General features: G+C 46.8%; 2 protein-coding genes across 4 annotated transcripts in view; one reads left to right on the top strand and one right to left on the bottom strand.

Moving 5' to 3' along the window:
- The window catches only part of ARMH3 (armadillo like helical domain containing 3), a 196,237-nt gene extending 179,644 nt beyond the window's left edge, over positions 1–16,593 (bottom strand). The window contains exons 1-5 of one of the 3 annotated variants that reach the window (XM_054690559.1): positions 6,389–6,504; positions 3,505–3,810; positions 3,169–3,281; positions 473–529; positions 219–365 (exon numbers count right to left, since the gene is read on the bottom strand). In XM_054690559.1, coding sequence (XP_054546534.1) covers positions 219–365; positions 473–529; positions 3,169–3,281; positions 3,505–3,676 — 489 coding nt within the window. In that variant the 5' untranslated portion in view covers positions 3,677–3,810; positions 6,389–6,504. Of the gene's footprint in view, positions 1–218; positions 366–472; positions 530–3,168; positions 3,282–3,504; positions 3,811–6,388; positions 6,505–12,537; positions 12,804–16,509 lie in introns of those variants that run through there. The other 2 variants (XM_037497405.2, XM_037497406.2) reach the window with 2 other exon arrangements.
- Positions 16,594–18,127: 1,534 nt separating this feature from the next.
- Positions 18,128–21,637, top strand: HPS6 (HPS6 biogenesis of lysosomal organelles complex 2 subunit 3). The gene has a single exon (XM_037495874.2). The coding sequence runs from the start codon at positions 18,128–18,130 to the stop codon at positions 20,537–20,539; it is 2,412 nt and encodes an 803-aa protein (XP_037351771.1). The 3' UTR covers positions 20,540–21,637.
- Positions 21,638–22,266: the final 629 nt, after the last annotated feature.

The following is a 22,266-nucleotide window of genomic DNA, read 5'->3' as shown; positions in this document are numbered from 1 at the left end:
TCCCCGCACTGTCTCTGGTGAATCCTCTCACTACCCCCACCCCTGCCCCGTATCTCTGGCCTACACAACAGTTCTTGTATGCATAAATAAATAAAAATAAATCTTGAAAAAAAAAACCCTCATGCGTTGGGGAAATTCTAGGTTCCTCAGATTCCAACAGATGTATTATAATTCCTTCCTCCTATTAAACAAGGTTCCCCAGTCTCCCAGCCTTGTACCTGCAATGCATTGACAACTCGAATTGGATGTTCCTCTCCAAGAGCCTGTATGCAGTGTTGAAATAAGCAATTGATATTGTCCTTGATCTTCATTAACTCCTCCCCATCGAGAGATTCCAGCTTGCCTTCTAGGTACTCTAAATTCACCTACCAAGGAAACAATAAGGACCTGAGTGCATTTTTAGTAGCACTTAGAACAGCTAAGGAGGCAATCTCAGCTACCAGGAAAACTCACTGATGCCACCAAGTCTTACCTTCATGAGGAAGAGCTCCTCCCAAAATCGAGGACTGCATTTACTAGGGTCCTCTGTCTGAAACCAGAAGATAAGCAGGTTAAACATCCCCAGCAAACACCAAAACATTAAGAATACACTTAAAGGGTCTCCCCGGTGGCGCAGCAGTTGAGCGCTGGGTTGTGAAGCTGCCTGCAGCCTCTGCAGTGCCAGTTCGATCCCCAGCCACCGGGCAAGGGTCCCACATGGCACGCAGACCTCTCCTGCCGCCTGCTGCTCCCCTCAGCAGTGTACTTCATCAGTCTGCCTGTTCTGTTCCCCGCTCTGGCTCTGGTGAATTCTCACCCTCCCGCGCTTCTGACTATACCCAGTGCTTATATAAATAAATAAATCTTAAAAAAAAAAAAGAATACATTTAAAAGGGGCACATAATCACATATAATCAATCTTATCTTTCAAAATTAACTTTGAAAATACTTGGTCGTTTTAAACTGCTATATTGGGGGGCCTCCCAGGTGGCGCAGCAGTTGAGCGCTGGGTTGCGAAGCTCCCCGCGGCCTCTGCAGCGCCGGTTCGATCCCCAGGTGCTCCCCAGCCACCGGAGGAGGGTCCCACATGGCGCCCAGACCTCTCCTGCAGCCCGCTGCTCCCCTCAGCAGTGTACTTCGGTCCTTCTGCCTGCTCTGCTCCCCGCTCTGGCTCTGGTGAATTCTCCCACCCTCCCACGAGACAGTACCCAGTACTTGCATAAATAAACAAATAAATAAATAAATCTTTGGGGGGGGGGTCTAGAGACCAACGGAACAGGCACTTCCCATCCTCAAAGCTCACTCAAGCAGGAATCATATGTACATCAATCTTATTTAACACAGAAATAGCCCTAAAAGGATCCTAGTATTACTCATTTTCTCTGAATAGCCACCTATACCGACCTGTATTAATTTTCAGCATGTCAAATTCTACTTCTAATACTTGCCAAGTTAGATGTTTTACTTAATCCATTTATTCTGGGTCATGTGGCAAAGTTGAACAAAGTATTTTAGATCCAGACGCCAGGGTTCAAGTCATAGTTCCATCACCTTCCAGTGGTGATCCCCAGTTTCCTCATTTGTAAAATGTTCTTCTACATAGCACATGTAGCATTCTTGTCAGAATTAAGAGTTAATGGGGGGCCTCCCCGGTGGCGCAGTGGTTGAGCGCTGGGTTGCGAAGCTGCCCGCAGCCTCTGCGGCGCCGGTTCGATCCCAGGCTGCTCCCTGGCCACCAGAGGAGGGTCCCACATGGTGCGCAGACCTCTCCTGCCGCCCGCTGCTCCCCTCAGCAGTGTACTTCGGTCCTTCTGCCTGCTCTGCTGCCTGCTCTGGCTCTGGTGAATTCTCTCACCCTCCCGCGCTTCTGACTGTACCCAGTGCATGTATAAACAAAACAAACAAATAAATTAATAAATAAATAAATAAAAAAGAAAAGAGTTAATGGGACCTCCCTGGTGCCGCAGGGGGTTAAGCCTCAGCACTATCAAGCTATCACCAGCCACTGCAGCATGAGTTCGATCCCCGGTCAGGGAGGTGACCCACATGGTGCAGCAGACCTCTGCTCCCCTGAGCAGTGTATTTCAGTAGATTTGTCTGTTCTGCTCCCCATTCGGTCTTGATGAATCCTCTCATCCCCCCACACCTCTGGCCTATACCCCAGTTCTTGTATGATAAATAAATTTTAAAAATAAATCTTAAAAAAAAGAATTGAGGGGCCTCCCTGGTGGTGTAGCGGTTGAGCGCTGGGTTGCTAAGCTGCCCGCAGCCTCTGCAGTGCCAGTTCGATCCCCGGCTGCTCCCAGGCCACCAGAGGAGGATCCCACATGGCGTGCAGACCTCTCCTGCCGCCCGCTGCTCCCCTCAGCAGTGTACTTCGGTCCTTCTGCCTGCTCTGCTCCCCACTCAGGCTCTGGTGAATTCTCTCATCCTCCCATGCTTCTGACTGTACCCAGTGCTTGTATAAATAAATAAATAAATAAATCTTTTAAAAAAATAAAGAATTGAGTTAATGTATTCAGTGATATACTTAGAATAATGCCAGTAGGACCTCAATGCTCTTTGTATCATTCTGTTTTACACGTACTACTTATGACCAGAATTTTAGAAGGCAAGTACCCTGGCATGGTACCTAATTAATTTCCACAAAAGGGTAAATTTTAAAACACAGTATTGGACCATGGTCAATCCACAGTTCTATGAAGAGCCCAAAAAAATCCCCAATTCAACTGCTAATAATTCCTCAATTATCTTACATAAAGAATGAGATGGTTTAACTGAGCAATTGTTCTGTCTACTAACAACTTGAAACGTAACAGTGCATTTTTTTAAAATATCTGAATCACAGAATTCTAGGGGCAAAAGAACTGCAAGGGAAATCTGTAATAGAAGGTCCTTGAGTCAGATCATTAGGAAGATAAGAGATTGTTTAACAATATTCCAAAAAGCTTCCCTCTCCTTTTACCTGTTTACCCAGCTCATGGCAAATAATAATAATATAGTAATAATCTATATTAATTAACACATGATCATAATTCCTACCAGGAGACAGCTTATTCTCACCCTCATTTCCTCTACCTTACCCTCTGAAGAACTGGAAGGGAATAGGCAGAGGTGACATTATTTCTCATTTTGGAACAAGAAACTAAGGAGTCAGGCTGTACAGAAAGTCTGGGCTTCAGGCCTTACCATAAAGATCTCATCATACATCAGCACTACTTTCTCCTTGAGGGGTTTTTTGGAGGCTGAGGACTTCCGGAGCAACCCCCCTCGTTTCTCTACCTGTGCCATGGTTAGAGAATCTGTGAAAAGAAAGTCACAGTCAGTGCGAGAAATGCTCTCAAAGCATTCTGGAGAGTCTATTAAAATACTTCTCAATAGGAAATTTTTCAGGAAGAAAAAATGATAAATAACTGTGCTACAGGGCTTCTGCCTCGTTCCAATACCCCCTCCCCATCAGGTAAACCAAGGTTTAAATCATTACTTGGCCTACAGCATAACACATTTTACGTCCTTAGAACATACCAGTGGAATGGCTTAAAGAAGAGCCAAAACCAAGCAGGAAAGTATAACTAGCTTCATCTATAATGGATCTGGCTATATATTTGAGGCTGATGGGAGGAAGGCCACAAAGCACACACTGCCCATAGACTGATGGTGAAGTTAAATTCCATGTATTGATCGAGCTTAGGACCATTAAGGCAGGAAGTGTGCTACAGACTGATGTGCTCCATTGATTTCCCCAAAGAAAGTAGTTCCTCGTCACAGCGAAGTACTTGGCCTTCACTGCCTCATAAATCACACTGCACTTGACTGTCTTCAAAAATTCCTCTAGAAAGAGACCCAAGGCAGAAAACAACAGTTAAAATGGTCAAAAATTAAATTTGATTTCAAAATAACTGAATATAACAATATATTCTTTTCAAATTTAATTATATATATATCTAACACTATTGCAGATCAAACTTGTGTATTTTTCAATTTTATATCAAAACAGTTCCATGAATCATGCCCAAAATTTCCTATCTTGGTTCAAGGAATTCTCATTTTTTTCAATTGTGAACTAGCAATGCCACAGGTCTTCCCTATGGATTTACACCATTTACCTTGCTTTCTAGAGTCTTTCTATTACTGACAAAATTTCTCTCTCTATAGCCTAGTGTCTAGTTGTGAAACCTAATCTCATGCAATGGCAAGTATGAGGGGTTGCAAGAAGCCTGCATTTACTTCCAGAAATATCTAAAACAACAGTTTAAATTAACCTTGTTCAGGGCCTCCCCTGATGGCGCAGCAGTTGAGCACTGGGCTGCGAAGCTGCCCGCAGCCTCCATAGTGCTGGTTTGATCCCCGGCCACTGGCCACTGGCAAGGGTCCCACATGGCGTCACAGACCTCTCCTGCCATGCCTGCTGCTCCCCTCAGCAGTGTATTTCATCAGGCTGCCTGTTCTGTTCCCCGCTCTGGCTCTGGTGAATTCTCTCACCTCCCACGCTTCTGACTGTACCCAGTGCTTGTACAAATAAATAAATAAATCTTTTTTAAAAATTAAAAAATAAAAAATAAATTAATTAACTGTGTTCAATGAGTTTTGGGAAACTTTATTTCTAATCAAAAATCAAAATTTGGGGGCCTCTCTGGTGGCACAAAGGGTTAAGTCACAAGAGCTGGGGTGCTATCAAGCTATCACTAGCCATACAATGTCTGCCAGGGAGCTAACCCACATGGCTCAGCAGAACTCTCCTGTCTCACCTGTCTCACCTCAGCAGTGTATTTCAGTAGATCTACCTATTCTGCTCCCCACTCTGTCTCTGATGATCCTCTCACCTCTCCACACCTCTAGCCTACACCCCAGCTCTTGTATCCATAAATAAATCTTTAAAAAATATCAAAATTTTGGGCCTCCCTGGTGACTCAAGGGATTAAGCCACAACCTATGAAGCATGCCATACCCACCTCAGCACAGTTTTGATCCCCAGCCAGCGAGCTACCCACATGGCACAGCAGACCTCTCCTGACTCACCTGCTGCTCCCCTCAGCAGTGTATTTCAGTCGATCTGCTTATACTGTTCCCTACTCTGTCTCTGGTGAAGGTGAATCCTCTCACCCCTCCAACTCTGGCCTGTACCCCAGTTCTTATATGTATAAATACATAAATCTTTAGAAAAATAAATCAAAATTTTGTTTAAAGAGTAGATACATCCAATAATACAAAAGATTAATCTCAAACATTGATTTTCTTGAGTATATATAGCCAAAAAGGAGATTCATCTTTGAGTAAATACCAAAACAGGAAATTTCACCACCAGAGATTAAGCATCTTTAGCACAGGAACTACATCTTATATTTTTTTTCTTATAAGCACTTGGCTCAAGATAATGCTCAGTGTATGCTCATCATTGAATGATTCTGAAATATGGGAGAGGGAAGGTGTTTAAAAAAAAAAGCCGTAGGTCTGACTTAAAAATAAAGACAGACATCTCTATTGAGGCCTCACTAAGTCCTCAAATTCTATTACAGTCCAGAGAAAACCAAAGGAAAAATTAACAAAGAGAAGATTCTTTTGGGCAATTTACACTATACTGATCATGGCTTTGCCTCAAAGCATGAAATACACCCTCCATTCAAAATACTGCTGTGTTTTTTAAATAGATTGTCAAGAGGAAGATGTCCTTATCGAGGGAAAATAAATTGGAAATCAAGAGGACCCTATTAAAATAAATCAAAAGCAATGCAATTCTAAGCTTAGTGCATATAGATCTTTGTGTGCTCAGCTTCAACCAGTTGATTAGGGGAATAGCAGGAACGAGGTTCCTGGATGGGAAAGCATGTTTACAAACATCCTCCTCAGAGGATTTATAATTGGATTACGGCTAATCAATGCCCAACTCAAATCTAATAAACTCACTTTCTCTATTTCAGAATCAATACTTTCTAATAAGCAAAAAGGAATAGGCTAGTAAGGGAAAACGATTCCAATCCAAAGTACCAAATTTCCATCATTCTACTTCCACTTGGAGTGGGGGGGGGGGCGGGGGGCCGGATTCAACCAAGGGCATCAACTCATTACTCTGTCATCATCTCAGGCAACTGGAATTTACCACCCAAGCTGTCTGAAATGTGACCACACACTGACTACATAGTGTCTCCTTTAGCCAACACTTCGAAGCATAGAACATGGCCAAAAAGAGTGTTTCCAGGGTGGTGGACTGGGAGAAGTGTTGAACTCTTACAAAAGCTTATTTTATTTAATTAATTTTTTTGGAGAGGGAGTGTCTCAGAACTTAAGCTTGCACTCCTAAATTTGAAAGCAAAATATCTGAGTGGTAGAACAGTAAATTGCAGGACATCCATAATGTGAGTAAAGCATGTTTACATACCCCTAGTCCTTTCTTCAACTTTCACAATCCTACCTTGCAGAGAGAATGATCAGCAGCTGAGGAGCAGTTAGGCATAATGGAAGAAAAGAAAGCAGCATTCTATTACATGCCATGATCTCTGCTGACAAGGTTTTTTAATTTTTTCTGGTAAAGAAGCAAATACAGATCACTGTAATCCCATAGAAAGGTCATTTATCTTAGGTGTTAACACAGTTTCTCAGAAATGAGACATAGTAGACAAAGTATAAAAAAGAATGAGATGGGGCCTCCCTGGTGGCGCAAGGGGTTAAGGAGCAGCACTATGAAGCTATCCACAGCCACTCAGCATGAGTTTGATCCCTGGCCAGGGAGGTGACCCACATGGTGCAGCTGACCTCTCCTGTCTGGCCGCTGCTCCCCTCAGCAGTGTATTTCAGTAGATCTGCCTGCTCTACTCCCCACTGTCTCTGGGGAATCCTCTCAACCCCTGCACCTCTGGCCTGTACCCCAGTTCTTATATGCATAAATAAATAAATCTTTAAAAATAAATAAATAAATAAGAATTAGGCGACTTTTCAATACTAATTTCATCTACCATTAAACTTAGGAATGGTTCTAAATCCCCCTAACTGAATGGTAAATCAATAAAGTCTTTTGTTCCTAAACCTCAGGGACTGCTGGTCCCATGACTTGCAGCACAACTTCTCTCTGAAAGATCCAAGTCATACAACTTTTCAAGAACTATATCTTGGGCCTCCCCGGTGGCGCAGCGGTTGAGCGCTGGGTTGCGAAGCTGCCCGCAGCCTCTGCGGCGCCGGTTCGATCCCCAGCTGCTCCCCGGCCACCAGAGGAGGGTCCCACATGGCGCGCAGACCTCTCCTGCCGCCCGCTGCTCCCCTCAGCAGTGTACTCCGGTCCTTCTGCCTGCTCTGCTCCCCGCTCTGGCTCTGGTGAATTCTCTCACCCTCCGGCGCTTCTGACTGTACCCAGTGCATGTATAAACAAAACAAACAAACAAATAAATAAATAAATAAAACATGCCTCTATTTAAAAAAAAAAAAAAAAAGAACTATATCTTAAAGCAGTCTAACCATATACTTCTTTTTTTTAAGGCTTTTTAAAAAAAAAGATTTATTTATACAAGAACTGGGGTACAGTCAGAGGCACTGGAGGGTGAGAGAATTCACCAGAGACAGAACGAGGAGCACAACAGGCAGACAGACCAAAGACACTGCTGAGGGGAGCAGTGGGTGAGGCAGAAGAGGTCTGCCACGCCATGTGGGTTTCTCCCTGGCTGGCTGGGAATCAAACCCGCACTGCAGAGGCTATGGGCAGCTTCACAGCGCAGCGTTCAACCCGCTGCACCACCAGGGAAGTCCTAACCATATACTTCTTAAATGTACATCACTTCACAATTCTAGAGGACAAAGTACCCAAATATCAATATTTTTTAAACCTAAAGCAAAACTCTTCCATGTCTAATACACAAAGAATGCAACTTGCACTGAGCCATTAATTTATTGTATTGCCTTCTTTATTATATTTTTATTTTTTTTTAAGATTTATTTATTTATGCATACAAGAACTGGGGTAGAGGCCAGAGGTGCGGGGGGGGGGGGGGGTGAGAGGATTCACCAGAGACAGAGTGGGGAGCATAACAGGCAGACTGACTGAAATACACTGCTGAGGGGAGCAGAGGGCAGACAGGAGAGGTCTGCTGCGCCATGTGGGTCGCCTCCTTGGCTGGGGATCAAACTCATGCTGCAGTGCCTGCGAATAGCTTCATAGTTCTGCGACTTAATGCTTTGCGCCACGAGGGAGGCCCCTGTATTGCCTTCTTGAACACAATACATGCCAACTCCAGTATCAGAAAATTAATTTAACAGAAATGCACTCCAACTTCCAGGGTAACTACAGTTAATTTGTAAAAAGTCTTGGATTTTGTACATTGAAAACTATAAAGCACTATGAAAGAAAATGAACACAAAGAACTGGAAAGACATTCTGTGCTCACAGATCAGAGGGTTGATGTTACCAAAATGGCAATATTACCTAAGCAATAAACAGATTTAATACAATCCCTATTAAGATCTCAATGGCATTATTCACAGAAACAGAACCCAAAAAATCCTAAAATTGACATAAAACCAAAAGACCTCGAATAACCAAAACAATCCTGAGAAAGGCAGCTCTCCTGCATGCCTATAACTATGCAGGTGTTTCTTTTCACAAAGCTTTTCCCTTTGGAGCCTCCCTGGCGGCACAAGGGGTTAAGCACAGCTCTGTGAAGCTATCTGCTGCCTCTGCAGCACAAGTTCGATACCAGCAGACCTCCCCTGACTCGCCCACTGCTCCCCGCAAAGTGTATTTCAGTAGATCCACCTGTTCTGCTCCCTACTCTGTCTCTGATGAATCCTCTCACTGCCCCCGCCCCACACCTCTAGCCTGTACCCCAATTCTTGTATGCATAAGATAGCACAGGCAAAAAGATCTTTGACATCAGTTTAGTGATGTCTTTATGGATTCCCAGAGAAACAAAACAGAATATAAATAAATGGAGCTATAAATACAGCAAACTAAAAAGTTTCTGCACAGCAAAATAAATCATTGTTAAAACAAAAAGGCAGCCTACTGAATGGGAGAATATATTTGCAAACCATATATTTACAAATAGTTTATACCCAAAATATATAAACATCTTGTACAACCCACAACAAAAAAGATACAACCTGATTTTAAAAAGGACAGAGATCTAAACAGACTTTTCACCAAAGAAGATATACAAATAGCCAACAGACACATGAAAAGATACTCTATATAGCTTAATCATTAGGGAAATGCAAATCAAAATTACGAGATTTCACCTCACACAGGTTAGAATGGTTATTATCAAAATGTCAAGAAATAACATCCGGACCTGAGAAAAAAACAGAACAAAAGACTAATATCCACTACAGGATTTAATTGATATTATTTTAATTGAGCCCAGTCAGTGCTCTGAGATTATTTACCCCCTAAATTTGATAATGAGGGGAAAGATACTGTAAAGCACGAAAGACAGAGGAAACAGAGCAAGTCAAGTATGTCTGCACAGAGCTCAGCTTAGGAGAGGCTAAGCTTTCCCACTGCAAAGCTATGATTACTGGTCTCAGAATCTCCTGGGATGTCTCCTGAAAATTTAACTGTTTAAGCCTCCTACCCCCACAGAAACAGATTTTTTAAGATAAGGTCTAGGGGGTCTACATTTTTAATAGTCATCCAGGTCAAGTTCTCAACGGGGGCAATTTTGCCTCACACAGGACATTTATCACTGTCCCACTAGACATTTTTGGTTGTCACAACTAGGAAACGAGGATATTACTGGCATCTACTGGGTAGAGTCCAGGGATGCTACTAAATATCCTACAATTCACAGGAGAATCTCCACAACAAATAATTATCTGGCCCAATATGTCACTTATGCCAAGGCTGAGAAACCCTACACTCAAGTAATTCTGATACTCACTGAAGTTTGAAAAGTACTCATCCAAGCCTTAAACATGTCTTTCAAAGGAAATGAGCATCTGGACAGATGATGATTTGATAGGATAAATAAAACTTCTGCAGTCTCTAGAAAAGACACTAGCATAACCCTCAACTACCCCCACATTAAAACTGTCCACATTAAAACTCACCACTGGGGCCTCTCTGGTGGCACAAGGGATTAAGCACAGCACTGTGAAGCTATCCGTAGTCTCTGCAGCACAAGTTCGATCCCTGGCCCGCCAGGGAGCTATCCACATCGCACAGCAGACTGCTCCTGTCTCCCAAACTGCTCCCCCCAGCAGTGTATTTCAGTTAGTCTGCCTGTTCTGTCCCCTACTCTGTGAATCCTCTCACCCTTACCGCCGCACCACTGGCCTATACCCCAGTTCTTGTATGCATAAATAAATTTCTTAAAAATAAATAAATCTTTAAAAAAAAAAAAAAAAACATTGTTTCTCCTTCCCTTAGGATCTTAACCACAGTTAGTCCATCTACAAAAGATCACTACAAAGTAAATGGATTATAGTAATCTTTCCTAGTGAAGGAAATGAAAATTCTTATCTGTCCAGGAGTTGTGGCTGAGTCAAACATCACCATTGTCTGGTCACAAGCCACTCATCTAAAACTCAAGAGGAGGCAATACATTTAAAAAGCCAGAAACAGCATCAAAACCTGATTGTCCTGGGCCTCCCTGGTGGCGCAGCGGTTGAGCGCTGGGTTGCGAAGCTGCGCGCGGCCTCTGCGGCGCCGGTTCGATCCCCGGCTGCTCCCCGGCCACCAGAGGAGGGTCCCACATGGCGCGCAGACCTCTCCTGCCGCCCGCTGCTCCCCTCAGCAGTGTACTTCGGTCCTTCTGCCTGCTCTGCTCCCCGCTCTGGCTCTGGTAAATTCTCCCACCCTCCCGTGCTTCTGACTGTACCCAGTGCATGTATAAACAAAACAAACAAACAAACCAGCAAACAAATAAATAAAGCATGCCTCTATAAAAAAAAAAAAAAAAAAAAAAACCTGATTGTCCTAAAATTCTGTAATTCCTCTAGATGCAAGGGTTGTTGTTGTTTTTATTTTTTTTTTTTATTTTTTTTTTATTTTTTTTTTTTTTTTTTTTATAGAGGCATGCTTTATTTATTTGTTTGCTGGTTTGTTTGTTTTGTTTATACATGCACTGGGTACAGTCAGAAGCGCGGGAGGGTGAGAGAATTCACCAGAGCCAGAGCTGGGAGCAGAGCAGGCAGAAGGACCGAAGTACACTGCTGAGGGGAGCAGCGGGCGGCAGGAGAGGTCTGCGCGCCATGTGGGACCCTCCTCCGGTGGCCGGGAACAGCCGGGGATCGAACCGGCGCCTCAGAGGCCGCGCGCAGCTTCGCAACCCAGCGCTCAACCGCTGCGCCACCGGGGAGGCCCTGTTGTTGTTTTTAACCTTTAATCAGAAGTTATCAGTTGCCTAAATTCTTCTGGAAAATATAGTACACTCCCTGGAGGTAAATACTAGACTCATAAGCATTTAAGAGAATGCAGGCTATTTCAACTTCCACACTCTAACCATTCTTTTTTCACAATATCTCCTAATATGTCTCTTCCTTTCTGAAGGCCCAAAGGGTTTAGCTCACTGCTCCATATGGTTCCTTGCCACAGCTTCTCTCAATAGTATGGGGCACAGGTTCCCCCAAGCCCACCCCACAGGCTAACTCTAATATAAGCCTCTAGCTCCTTTTCATTTTAGTGGACTTTTACTGCTAGACATGCCAAGTCCTTTATATCTCCAAAGTGAAAATAGAGTGGAACCTAAATTCTTGAAACCACTCTCTAAATTCCTTTCATGGAGAACTCCAGGACAGGCCACCCTCCTCTTGTTCTATCACTTTTATTTTTGTAGTTCCTGGGGATGGACTCATCACTCATTCCTCTAAACCATTCATAGCACAGCCTCAGTTTCCCACTCACAATGCTATATAATAATAAATCATAATACTGAGTACATACTATATATTTCATATTGTTCTAAGTGCTTTAAATATGCTCTATTTAATCATTACAATAATCCCAGATGAAGTAGGTACTATTATCCTAATTTTACTTTGCCCAAAGTAACACAGCTGCTAAGTCAAGTCACTAAATCTTTCTCACTGGTAGCCCTTCTCCCTATCAGACTGTCCGGTTAGTGAAAAAAAGAAATGAGTTGGTAACATTAAAATTCTAGCTTCAGTTAACATCCTATGAGAAATCCAAACTAATAGCCATAATGTCAACATTCCCAATTTATCCAAGAGAAGTCAGTCAACTCAGGACATCATCTGACAAACACTATCCCTAGTTTCTAGGTGCTAGGACAGACCCATCTGGTTCAGTAAGCACATGAATCACTACAAGGCAGCATCCATCTCTTGTGTGCTCTGGACAGTACTCACCTAGGGTGGGTGTTTAGTCTCTATTTGAAAGTGGAAGTACTTGAGGGACTTTCCAACACTAAGCAGTGAGCAGCAAAACCAGGTATTTCCCAGTCTTAGCTTTAGGTATCGAAGTAGTCTGTACCTACTAGAGGTGAACTAACTTCAAAGAAGATATTCTAAGTCTGCCTACTTTCACAAAATAATAATACAGATGAAGAGGTTTAAACAACGACGACTAGCTCGGATTCCTTTCAAATTATTTTACACAAGAAGAAAATGCACTTGTACCTCCAGAAGAGACCAACTCCAAAGTGAAAGGATTTCAGGAAACTCTGATTGAAAAATCACTTTTTTTCTGACATCTCCCAGAATGAGAAGTCATTGTAAGATCCTCTTCTCAATGAGCAGGAGACGCTTGTAAATTAATACTGTCTCCTGCTCAAGCCCAGAACTTGTGCAAGCTGCACAAGTCACGCACATCTTCTCCATGTCCTTCCTGTGGAACCAGACAACCCTCATGAATACCAACTAAGTATAAAATGCAAATTAAGACAGGCTCCCACAATCTTTTTTTTTTAAAGATTTATTTATTTATGCATACAAGAGCGGGGGTTTAGGCCAGAGGTGCGGGTGGTGAGAGGATTCACCAGAGACAGAGTGGGGAACAGATTGACAGAGAGGCAGATTGACCGAAGTACACTGCTGAGGGGAGCAGCGGGTGAGTCAGGAGAGGTCTACTGCGCCATGTGGGCAACTGCTCCCTGGCTGGCCGGGGAATCGAAGTTGTGTTGGAGAGGCTTCAGACAGCTTCATAGGTTGTGTCTTAACCCCTTGCACCACCACGGAGGCCCCTCCCATAATCTTCTTAAAGAAAGCCCAAAGGGTAACTGCAACATCGCAAAATAAATTGATTTCCTGCTAGTTTAATAACTTATCAAGGCCTTATAATTACATGGGGAAATGTAAGACAAAGAGGACCAACAGGGGCCTCCCTGGTGGCTCACGGGGTTAAGTCTCAGCACTATGAAGCTATCCACAGCCACTGTTCAATACCAGGCCAAAGCAGTGACCCACATGGCTCAGTAGACCTCTCCTGTCTCACCTGCTCTGCCCCTCAGCAGTGTATTTCAGTTAATCCACCTGTTCTGCTCCCTACTCTGTCTCTAGTGAATCCTCTCACCCCCTGACCTCTGGCCTATATCCCAGTTCTTGTATGTATAAATAAATATTAAAAAAAAAAAAAGAGGACCAGGCCTCCCCAGTGGCCCAGCGGTTGAGCGCTGGGTTGCGAAGCTGCCCGCAGCCCCTGCAGCGCCAGTTCGATCCCCGGCTGCTACCCAGCCACCAGAGGAGGGTCCCACATGGCGCGCAGACCTCTCCTGCCGCCCGCTGCTCCCCTCAGCAGTGTACTTCAGTCCTTCTGCCTGCTCTGCTCCCGGCTCTTGTGAATTCTCTCACCCTCCCGCGCTTCTGACTGTACCCCGTGCATGTACAAATAAACAAAACAAACAAATAAACAAATAAATAAAAACATGCCTCTATTAAAAAATAAATAAATAAAAAATTTAAAAAAAAAAAAGAGGACCAACATTTTTAAGTATGGTTCCTGCCTTGAGGTGTTCGCTGTCAAATTGAAAGAAGTGTATATTCTGATACTTCCTTAGAAACAAGCAAAATAAACATTCTTTTAGGATTTTTTTTCATATATGCCTTCATTTACTCAGAGCTTTGGTCAGAAGAGATGTCAAACTTACCAGGTCTCCTTACTTCCAGGTGCCTACTAACATCTCCACACACACATCTGGCCTCAGCATACCAGACTATCTCCCTCTATACCTCCTTCCATAACAACTCCAATCCCTCAAAAAATCTGCTCTACTTTTTCTAACACATAGCCTATTCCACAAAAAGCCCACTCACCCAATTTCTTAAATTAGAAATCTCAGCCCATTCTCTATCCCCAGCCACTAGTCCTGTTGCATATATCTCAGAAATCTTTCTAAAATCCATTCTCTTCCTCTTCATTCCCAAACCCATACTTTATTCAGACTCTCAATCAACTGCATCAACTCTGTCTCACTGTCTCATTTTTCATTTCTTTACAGTTATGGAGTAACATGGTGATTTTCAATCTCTTCTCCCTTTTCCTGATTTTAAGTCTTTCTTTTTTCCTTCTTTAGGCATATGTCGTAACATTAGCAGAAAGATTTAATTTGAACAACTCTGAATCTTAAAAGAGAAAATGGGGCCTCCCTGGTGGCGCAGGAGTTAAAGTCACCACTATCAAGCTATCGCCAGCCATTGCAGCACGAGTTTGATCCCTGGCAAGGGAGTTGACCCAAATGGCACAGCTGACCTCTCTTGTCTTGTCCGCTGCTCCCCTCAGCAGTGTATTTCAGTCAGTCTGCCTGTTCTGTTCCCCTCTGTCTCTGGTGAATCCTCTCACACCACCCCCCCACCCCATCCACAGCACCTCTGGCCTATGCCCCAGTTCTTGTATGCATAAATAAATCTTAAAGAGAGAGAAAACGAAGCATGTGAATAAACACTGAGGTGTTCACCTAAAAAAAAAATCTGCACTCTGTCACTACCTAACATAAAAAGCTCCAATGGCTCCCTACTCTCTTTCTAGTCTTACCTCCTGGCAATTTCCCCACTGCATATCCTGTTTTGGACAAACTTGACACTTAAAATCATGTTCTTTTCTTTCTCACACTTTCACAATGCCTTTGTGCATGCTGTTCTCTCCAAATGCCCTTCCTTACTTGGGCAAGCTCCTACTCATTCTTCAAACTCAACTTAAGTATCTCCTCCTGTGAAGATTTCCCTGATTTTCCCATCACACTGTACACATTCCTTTTATAGATTCTGTTACAGACAATACTACTATTTTCACAGGACTATGTCTCTCCAGTGTCCTTGAGGAAAGACACTCATTTCTAACCCCACTGCCAGTTACATAGTTATGTGCTCAATAAATGTATGTTGAATAAATGTTACCCTCATATATCCTAGATCAATTTATTTGGCTATTTTCTCCAAATTTTATGGATTTCTGAATATGACTCTATATGAAATTCCAACTTTCATGTCAAATCTGTTGAGTTTTCAAGGAGTTTTATTATTATCATATAAATGCTGAACAAGTGAACGAAATATTAATGCCTACACATCCAATGAAAGTCTAAAAGGTTCTCCTATTTGCGAGTGGGATTTTTTTTTACAATGCTAATAACAGGGGCCTACCTTTCCCTCGGCTGATTACTGATATTAATCATGATATGCAGAAAGTCTTCACTTTGGAAGTACTGTGCACACAAAAATCAATCAAAGGCACACCCAAAATAATTCCAATGAACTTGTGCTAAGTTAAGGGCAGGGACACAACTATATTTACCTCCGTTTACAAAGCCACTGAGAGCTCAGAATAACAAACAAAGAAGCTCAAAACTTTTTCTGGAGAAGAAGAATTGGGAAGGATCTGATATTCAAGAAACATTTATATGGGCCCGGCCCAAGTTTCTACTTTCCAATACCTCAGGGACAGTCCTGCTCAGCTTCTGACAACACACCTTCCCCATGGAACCAGTTTTTACTCTTTTTTCCTTCCCGACACCCGTATGCTAACTACGTCGTTCCCCAGGCTACCACCTAGTAACCCCGAGAAAATACGGCAGTTTCATTCATTCCGCGTGAAGGGGACTCAGAAGCCCATGCATTAGAGACTGAAAAGAGGGACAGGGTGGGGACCCTTCCGGAACACCTGCTGACTATGGACGACCGGCCTCGCCCCAGCCCTGCTCTGAGGTCTGGCCCACGCCCCAAACCCCGGCTAGGAGGGACAAAAGGGCACCCAGGGGCGCCAACAACCTAGGAGGAGCAGGTCTCGAGCCCGCGGGAGGAGCCGGGTCAGGTCCCAGCAGGAGTCAAAGGTCAGCACTTCGGTGGCCAGGAGGGCCCCACAGGGACCGGGAGCGGAAGGGGCACAACCGCACCAGCAACTGAAAGCGCTCCCCACTTCTAGCCCCGCTCCGCCGCCCCAGGCCCAGCCTCCTGGAGGCACGCAGCCTCTGCCCTCTTCAGCATTCCCCCCCTCCCTCTCCCCACCCCACCCCACCACCCCGTCACCCCCATCAACCCCGTCGTCCCCAGAAGCGCACAGGCCCGCCCCCAGGAGCCGCCTCAGGGCCGAGGCCTAGTCTGGCAGGGCCTGCTGAGGTTGGCCGGCTTCGGGCACCCGCCCGGGCCGGCACCGCTTACCGAGCCCCGGGTTCCTCCTCCACTACCCGCGCCGCTCCGGGCCCGCTCGCTCCCGACGCCACCGACGCCGCACAGCCCGGGCTCGCGGACGCCCTCCCGACCCCGCCGGCCCGCCGTGCCCCGCCGGGTCCTAAAGCCCGCCTGGTCGTAGTTCGCCCACGGCCGCTTCCTGAGGCTGACTTAGACCACGATTCCCAGAAAGCAGCGCAAAGACTACAAATCCCGAAATGCACCGCGAGAGAGAAATTAGCGACAGAAACCTATTGCGGGCCTACTGGATGCAAGCGGCGGTAGCGGCTTCTTAAACCATAGCACAGTCTTTGAGCTCAACAATTCTACTTCTAGGAATAAATGTATCCTCTAGAAACACTGGAAAAGTTTGGGAAAACATATGTTCCACGCTCTTTGCAAACTTTGTAAGTGATAGATTGGAAATAAATCCATTAATTTAAATATGTATTATATGCAAAGCACCGTGTAAAGCTATGTTAACTTCTCGTAAGTAACCTCTCTGAGTCTCGGTTTTCTCACATGCAAAATGGAAGATTAAAAATTATATGCTGAGCAGGGTGTGTGTGTGTGTGTGTGTGTAAGTAAAGTTCTTGTTCACAGATGGGGGTGTCTAATCTAGAATTAGTAAGAAGTGAAAGTTTTAATCCAGATTTATCAAGAAGGAGGACTTAACCCAGATGTTACAATTATTTCTTGGAAGATTTTTTTCCTTGTCTGCTGACACAGTAGCTTAAAACATGATTGGTGGCAAAAAATTGACCCCTAATAGAATAAAAATGAGTGAGAATGCCCAAGAGGAAGGCATCTAGAAGTGAACCCTAATAGTTCCTGAACACCAATTAAAAGCCTCCCGTCCAGCCGAAAGAACACTTTTCCCATACCTGATTTCTTTTTAACAAACCTTTGTTGAGCCTGTAGTTGAAATCCCACCTCTACTGTACCCACTTAATTAATGGCTGTATGATCTCAGCCAATTTACTTCGTCTCTCGGTGCTTCATTTTCCTTATCTGTAAAAAGGGCTGGGGTAGGTGACTCACATTAAGTACAATGGAAGTATTGGCTATTATTGTTTTCCCCTGCATTATCATCACCACAAAATGGAGGTTTTCTATTTTGCTCAGGGTCTATTCAGAGATTAGCACTTAGTAGGTGTTCAATAAATATTTCATGAACCAACGAATGAACAAGCAGGGGTGAGAGAGTGAGGTGTGTCTCTGACAGGCACGCTCAGTCCAGGGCTCGGGGGCACTGGAACCCCATTTCCAGAGACCATCCTCCGGGACCCTCCACCGCTTCCGGAGTCCTGGGCAGCGAGTCCACCACGCCCAAAGCCTCGGGCGGGCCGGGGGCTCCTCCCCCGCGAGGCTCGCGGCAGCTCCTCCCCTGGAGGGCGGTGTCCCGGCAGCGAGGCGTGCGCGCCCGGCAAGCCGGAGCTCCGGGACGGGCGGAGCGGACTCTCCGACCCGGCCTCCGCCCACCTCATCGGCAGGGGACGGAAGTCTCAGTCCAGCTCTCAACCAGCCGCGGGGACCGGGACGGGACGGAGAGCGGAGCGGAGCCCCACGGGGCGGCCGGCCCTGGGCGAGCTCCCGCGCCGGCGACACCATGAAGCGCGCGGGGACTCTGCGCCTGCTCTCGGACCTGAGCAACTTCAGCGGCGCGGCCCGGCTCCGGGAGTTGCTGGCTGGGGACCCAGCCATCCGAGTCCGCTGCAGCCCGGACGGCCGCCACCTGCTGCTGCTGCGACCCCCGGGAGCGCCGGCCCCGCAGCTGCTGGTCGCGGTGCGTGGAGCCGACACGGAGCTAGAGCGTGCCTGGCCGGCCGGCCACCCCTCGCCGCTGGACGCCTTCTTCCTGCCGTGGCCCGTGCGCCCCGCCCTGGTCCTGGTGTGGGAGAGTGGCCTAGCCGAGGTGTGGGGCACCGGCGTGGGGCCTGGCTGGCGGCTGCTGCAAAGCACCGAGCTGTGTCCCGGCGGCGGAGCCCGCGTGGTGGCGGTGGCCGCGCCCCGAGGCCGGCTGGTGTGGTGTGAGGAGCGGCAGGCTGGTGCTGAGGGCCGGCTGGGGCAGCCCGCCCCTGCTTTCAGCTACTGCGTGTGCATCAGGACCCTGGAGCCCTGCCGGGAGGCCGGAGCCAACCTGGGCCTCACACACATTCTGCTGCACCACTGCCCTCCTTTCGAGCTGCTGGCCTCCCGCAAGGACCTCTTTCTGGTGCCCCCTGCCACCACCTGGCCAGGAGTGGCCCACATTCTACTCATCTGGAGCCCAGGCAAGGGCAAGGTGACCGTGGCTGCTCCTTGTCTTGGCCTCTCCCACAGTAAGAGCCTGAATGCCAGACGAGGAGACACTTGGGACTTCCGGACCCTACTTCGAGGCCTTCCTGGGCTGCTGTCCCCCAGGAAGCCATTAACTGTACATACCTGGGCCCCAACTGCACAAGGCCTTCTGTTGCTTGACTTCAGAGGCACTGTGAGACTGGTGCAATCCCATGGTGGTATCCGGCTTGTAGGCACCCTGCAGGAGGCACCTGTAGGCCTGGCAGGGTCTGCGGCACTGGGAACATTTCATGGCACTCTGGCCTGTGTGTTGGGCTCCACGTTGGAACTGCTGGACATGGGCAGCGGGCAACTGCTGGAGAGGAAGGTCCTAAATACAGACCGGGTACATTTGCTGGAACCCCCAGTCCCTGGCGTGGAGGCTGAGAAAGAGCTGGAGACCCGAGGATGTCTTCCTTTGCTTTCAGCCTTAGGTCTCTTTGGAGTAGTCTGGGAAGTCCCACAGGGCCTTGAGTTGCCTTCAGCTGAGGACCTGGTGTTTGAGGAGGCCTGCAAGTACTATCAGCGGCGGAGCCTCTGGGGTGCTCAGCTCACCCCAGATGAACTGAGACACAACAGCACATTCCGGGCGCCTCAGGCCTTGGCCTCCATCCTCCAGGGTCATGTGTCCCCATCTACACTATTGACCACGCTGAGAGCTGAGCTTCGGGATTACCGGGGCTTAGAGCAGCTCAAAGCCCAGCTAGTGGCTGGGGATGATGAGGAGGCTGGCTGGACTGAGCTGGCAGAGCATGAAGTGGCCCGTCTGCTGAGGACGGAACTGATGGGAGAACAGCTGGCTCAGCTCAATGCCATTTTCCAGGTCCTTCCTACAGCAGCCTGGGGTGCCATCCTCAGGGTCTTGCAGCTCCAGCCAGATGGGAATGGCAGGCTGAGGTCCCAGGCTCCCCCTGATGTGTGGAAGAAGGTACTAGGTGGTACAGCAGCTGAAAAAGAACCACCCAATGGGACACTGCCCCTTTTTGAACTGCTGTGCCAATGCCTCTGCCAGCTGGAGCCACAGTGGTTGCCACCCTTTGTGGAACTGGCACAGCAGCAGGGTGGGCCTGGCTGGGGGGCAGGAAGCCCAGGGCTGCCCCTGTATCGCCGAGCCTTGGCAGTACTAGGTGAAGAGGGGACCAGGCCTGAGGCATTGGAGCTGGAGCTACTCTTGGGCAGTGGACGGCCTAAAGCTGTGCTCCAAGCCATTAGGCAGCTGGTGCAAAAGGAGCAGTGGGAGCGGGCTTTAGAGGCCGGCCTGGCTCTCGGCCCTTCTAGCCCCTTCCTTCGAAGTGAGATCTTCGAACTACTGTTGGCTGAATTTGCCCGGCACCGCCGTCTTGATGCTCACCTCCCCCTTCTTTGCCGCCTGTGCCCACCAGACCTAGCTCCTGCTGAACTCCTGCTTCTACTTCGGACACATCTCCCAGATGAGTTGGGACCCCCAACCCCATTCCCTGAACCTGGGGCAGAGCCCTCTCTCACTGTGGGCTTGCTGAGAGCCCTGCTGGACCAGACTGCAGCTCAAGGACAGCCCTCTGGCCCAGTTCTAAGCCTATATGAGGACATCCTATGGGACTTAGGCTCTCCACCCCCCACCCCACCTCGGGGTCCTATGACTACCCTTCAGGTATCAGATCATCCAGGCGTGGAGGCCTGGGCACCATCAGGACAGGGCCACTGTGTGACTGACTCAGGCTGAAAATCATTTCTAAGACATAGTGATCAGGAAAGTGTATCTAGGAGTTGGAGAGGCCCAAAATGGGCTGTGTGTGCAATATTCTTCTCTTCTGGAGCAATATAAAAAATTGTAATACAATAAATTTTAATTTAAAATATTGTAATACAATAAATATATTTGCTTCTAAAGCACTGGGAATTTCCTGAGTGTTAGGAGTATCTTGTTATTCCTAAGAGACCCATAAGATCACACCTGCATTTATGCAAATGAGGTGACTTAGGGTAGGGCCCCTAGATCACCTCTGGGTGGGGCTGGTCACCAGAAATACCGAGTAATGGGAGGGTTGGAATGTTCAATCTCTTCAGTCTGCTTGCTTCCGAGTTGTATAAGCTTTCTAATAAACCAGCAAAAGTAAGTAAAGTATTTCCCTGTGTTCTGTGAGCTATTCTAGCAAATTATCAAATCTGAGGGGGGAACCATGGGACCTCCCAATTTATACCAGTCAGTCGGAAGTACTAATGACCGGCATTAGAAGTGGGGGCAGTCCTGGGACTGAGCCCCTAACCTGTGGAGTCAGTGCTAACTCCAGGTAGTGTCAGAACTGACTTGTAAGACACCTGGTTAGTTGTCCACAGAAATTTGGTTGTTGGTGTTGGAAAACATTCCAGACATATATACAGGTTGTGGGTGTTTCTTGAATAGCTGAGGTTTTCAGAGTGATGTGAGTGAAAGGATGGTTGAATCTGGATCTGTTGGCTAATGTGGCTACTTTCAAAAATAAAAACAGTTAACACTTAGGATTATTCAGTGTGCCAAGTACCCTGCTAGTCTGTGTTATCCCTCATTTTATGCTTCTAAAAACCCCACTAGGTTGGGCCTCCCTGGTGGTGCAAGGGGTTGGGACGCAACCTATGAAGCTATCACTAGCCACTGTAGCACGAATTTGATCCCCAGCCAGCCAGGGAGCTGCCCACATGACACAGCAGACTTCTCCTGACTTACCCACTGCTCCCCTCAGCAGTGTATTTCGGTCAGTCTGCCTGTTCTGTTCCCCACTCTGTCTCTGGTGAGTCCTCTTAGCCTGCACGTCTCTGGCCTGTGCCCAAGTTCTTGTATACATAAATAAATAAATCTTAAAAAAAAAATAAAAAGCTCACTGGGAAAGTATTAATATTATCCCCATTTTACAGATGAGAAAGTTGAGATTTAGAAAAATTACTTAACTGAGATCAGCTAGATAGTAGCAGCCCTAAGACTCAAACCACCTCACTGTATAGCCTAATAGCTATTGCACACCTAGGCTGGAATGTACTCTTTTTTTTTTTTTTTAATAGAGGCATGTTTTATTTTTTATTTATTTGTTTGTTTGTGTTGTTTATACATGCACTGGGTACAGTCAGAAGCACGGGAGGGTGAGAGAATTCACCAGAGCCAGAGCGGGGAGCAGAGCAGGCAGAAGGACCGAGGCACACTGCTGAGGGGAGCAGCAGGCGGCAGGAGAGGTCTGTGCGCCATGTGGGACCCTCCTCCGGTGGCCGGGGAGCAGCCAGGGATCGAACCGGCGCCGCAGAGGCCGCAGGCAGCTTCGCAACCCAGCGCTCAACTGCTGCGCCACCGGGGAGGCCCTGGAATGTACTCTTCATACCTGTCTCAGTGTTAACTTTCTCCAACCTGTTGTGAGGAGGGCGTCTGCAGAGCCTCTCTCTGTTCCTTTTCCCAGGACTCTTCTGTAAATTGAGTTGGGCCCG

The sequence above is a fragment of the Talpa occidentalis genome, unplaced genomic scaffold, assembly GCF_014898055.3.
Source record: "Talpa occidentalis isolate TD23 unplaced genomic scaffold, MPIMG_talOcc4v2.1 talOcc4.8, whole genome shotgun sequence".
Taxonomy (NCBI): domain Eukaryota; kingdom Metazoa; phylum Chordata; class Mammalia; order Eulipotyphla; family Talpidae; genus Talpa; species Talpa occidentalis.
The sequence above is the reverse complement of the archived record's forward strand: the minus strand, read 5'-3'. Positions and strand labels throughout refer to the sequence as shown.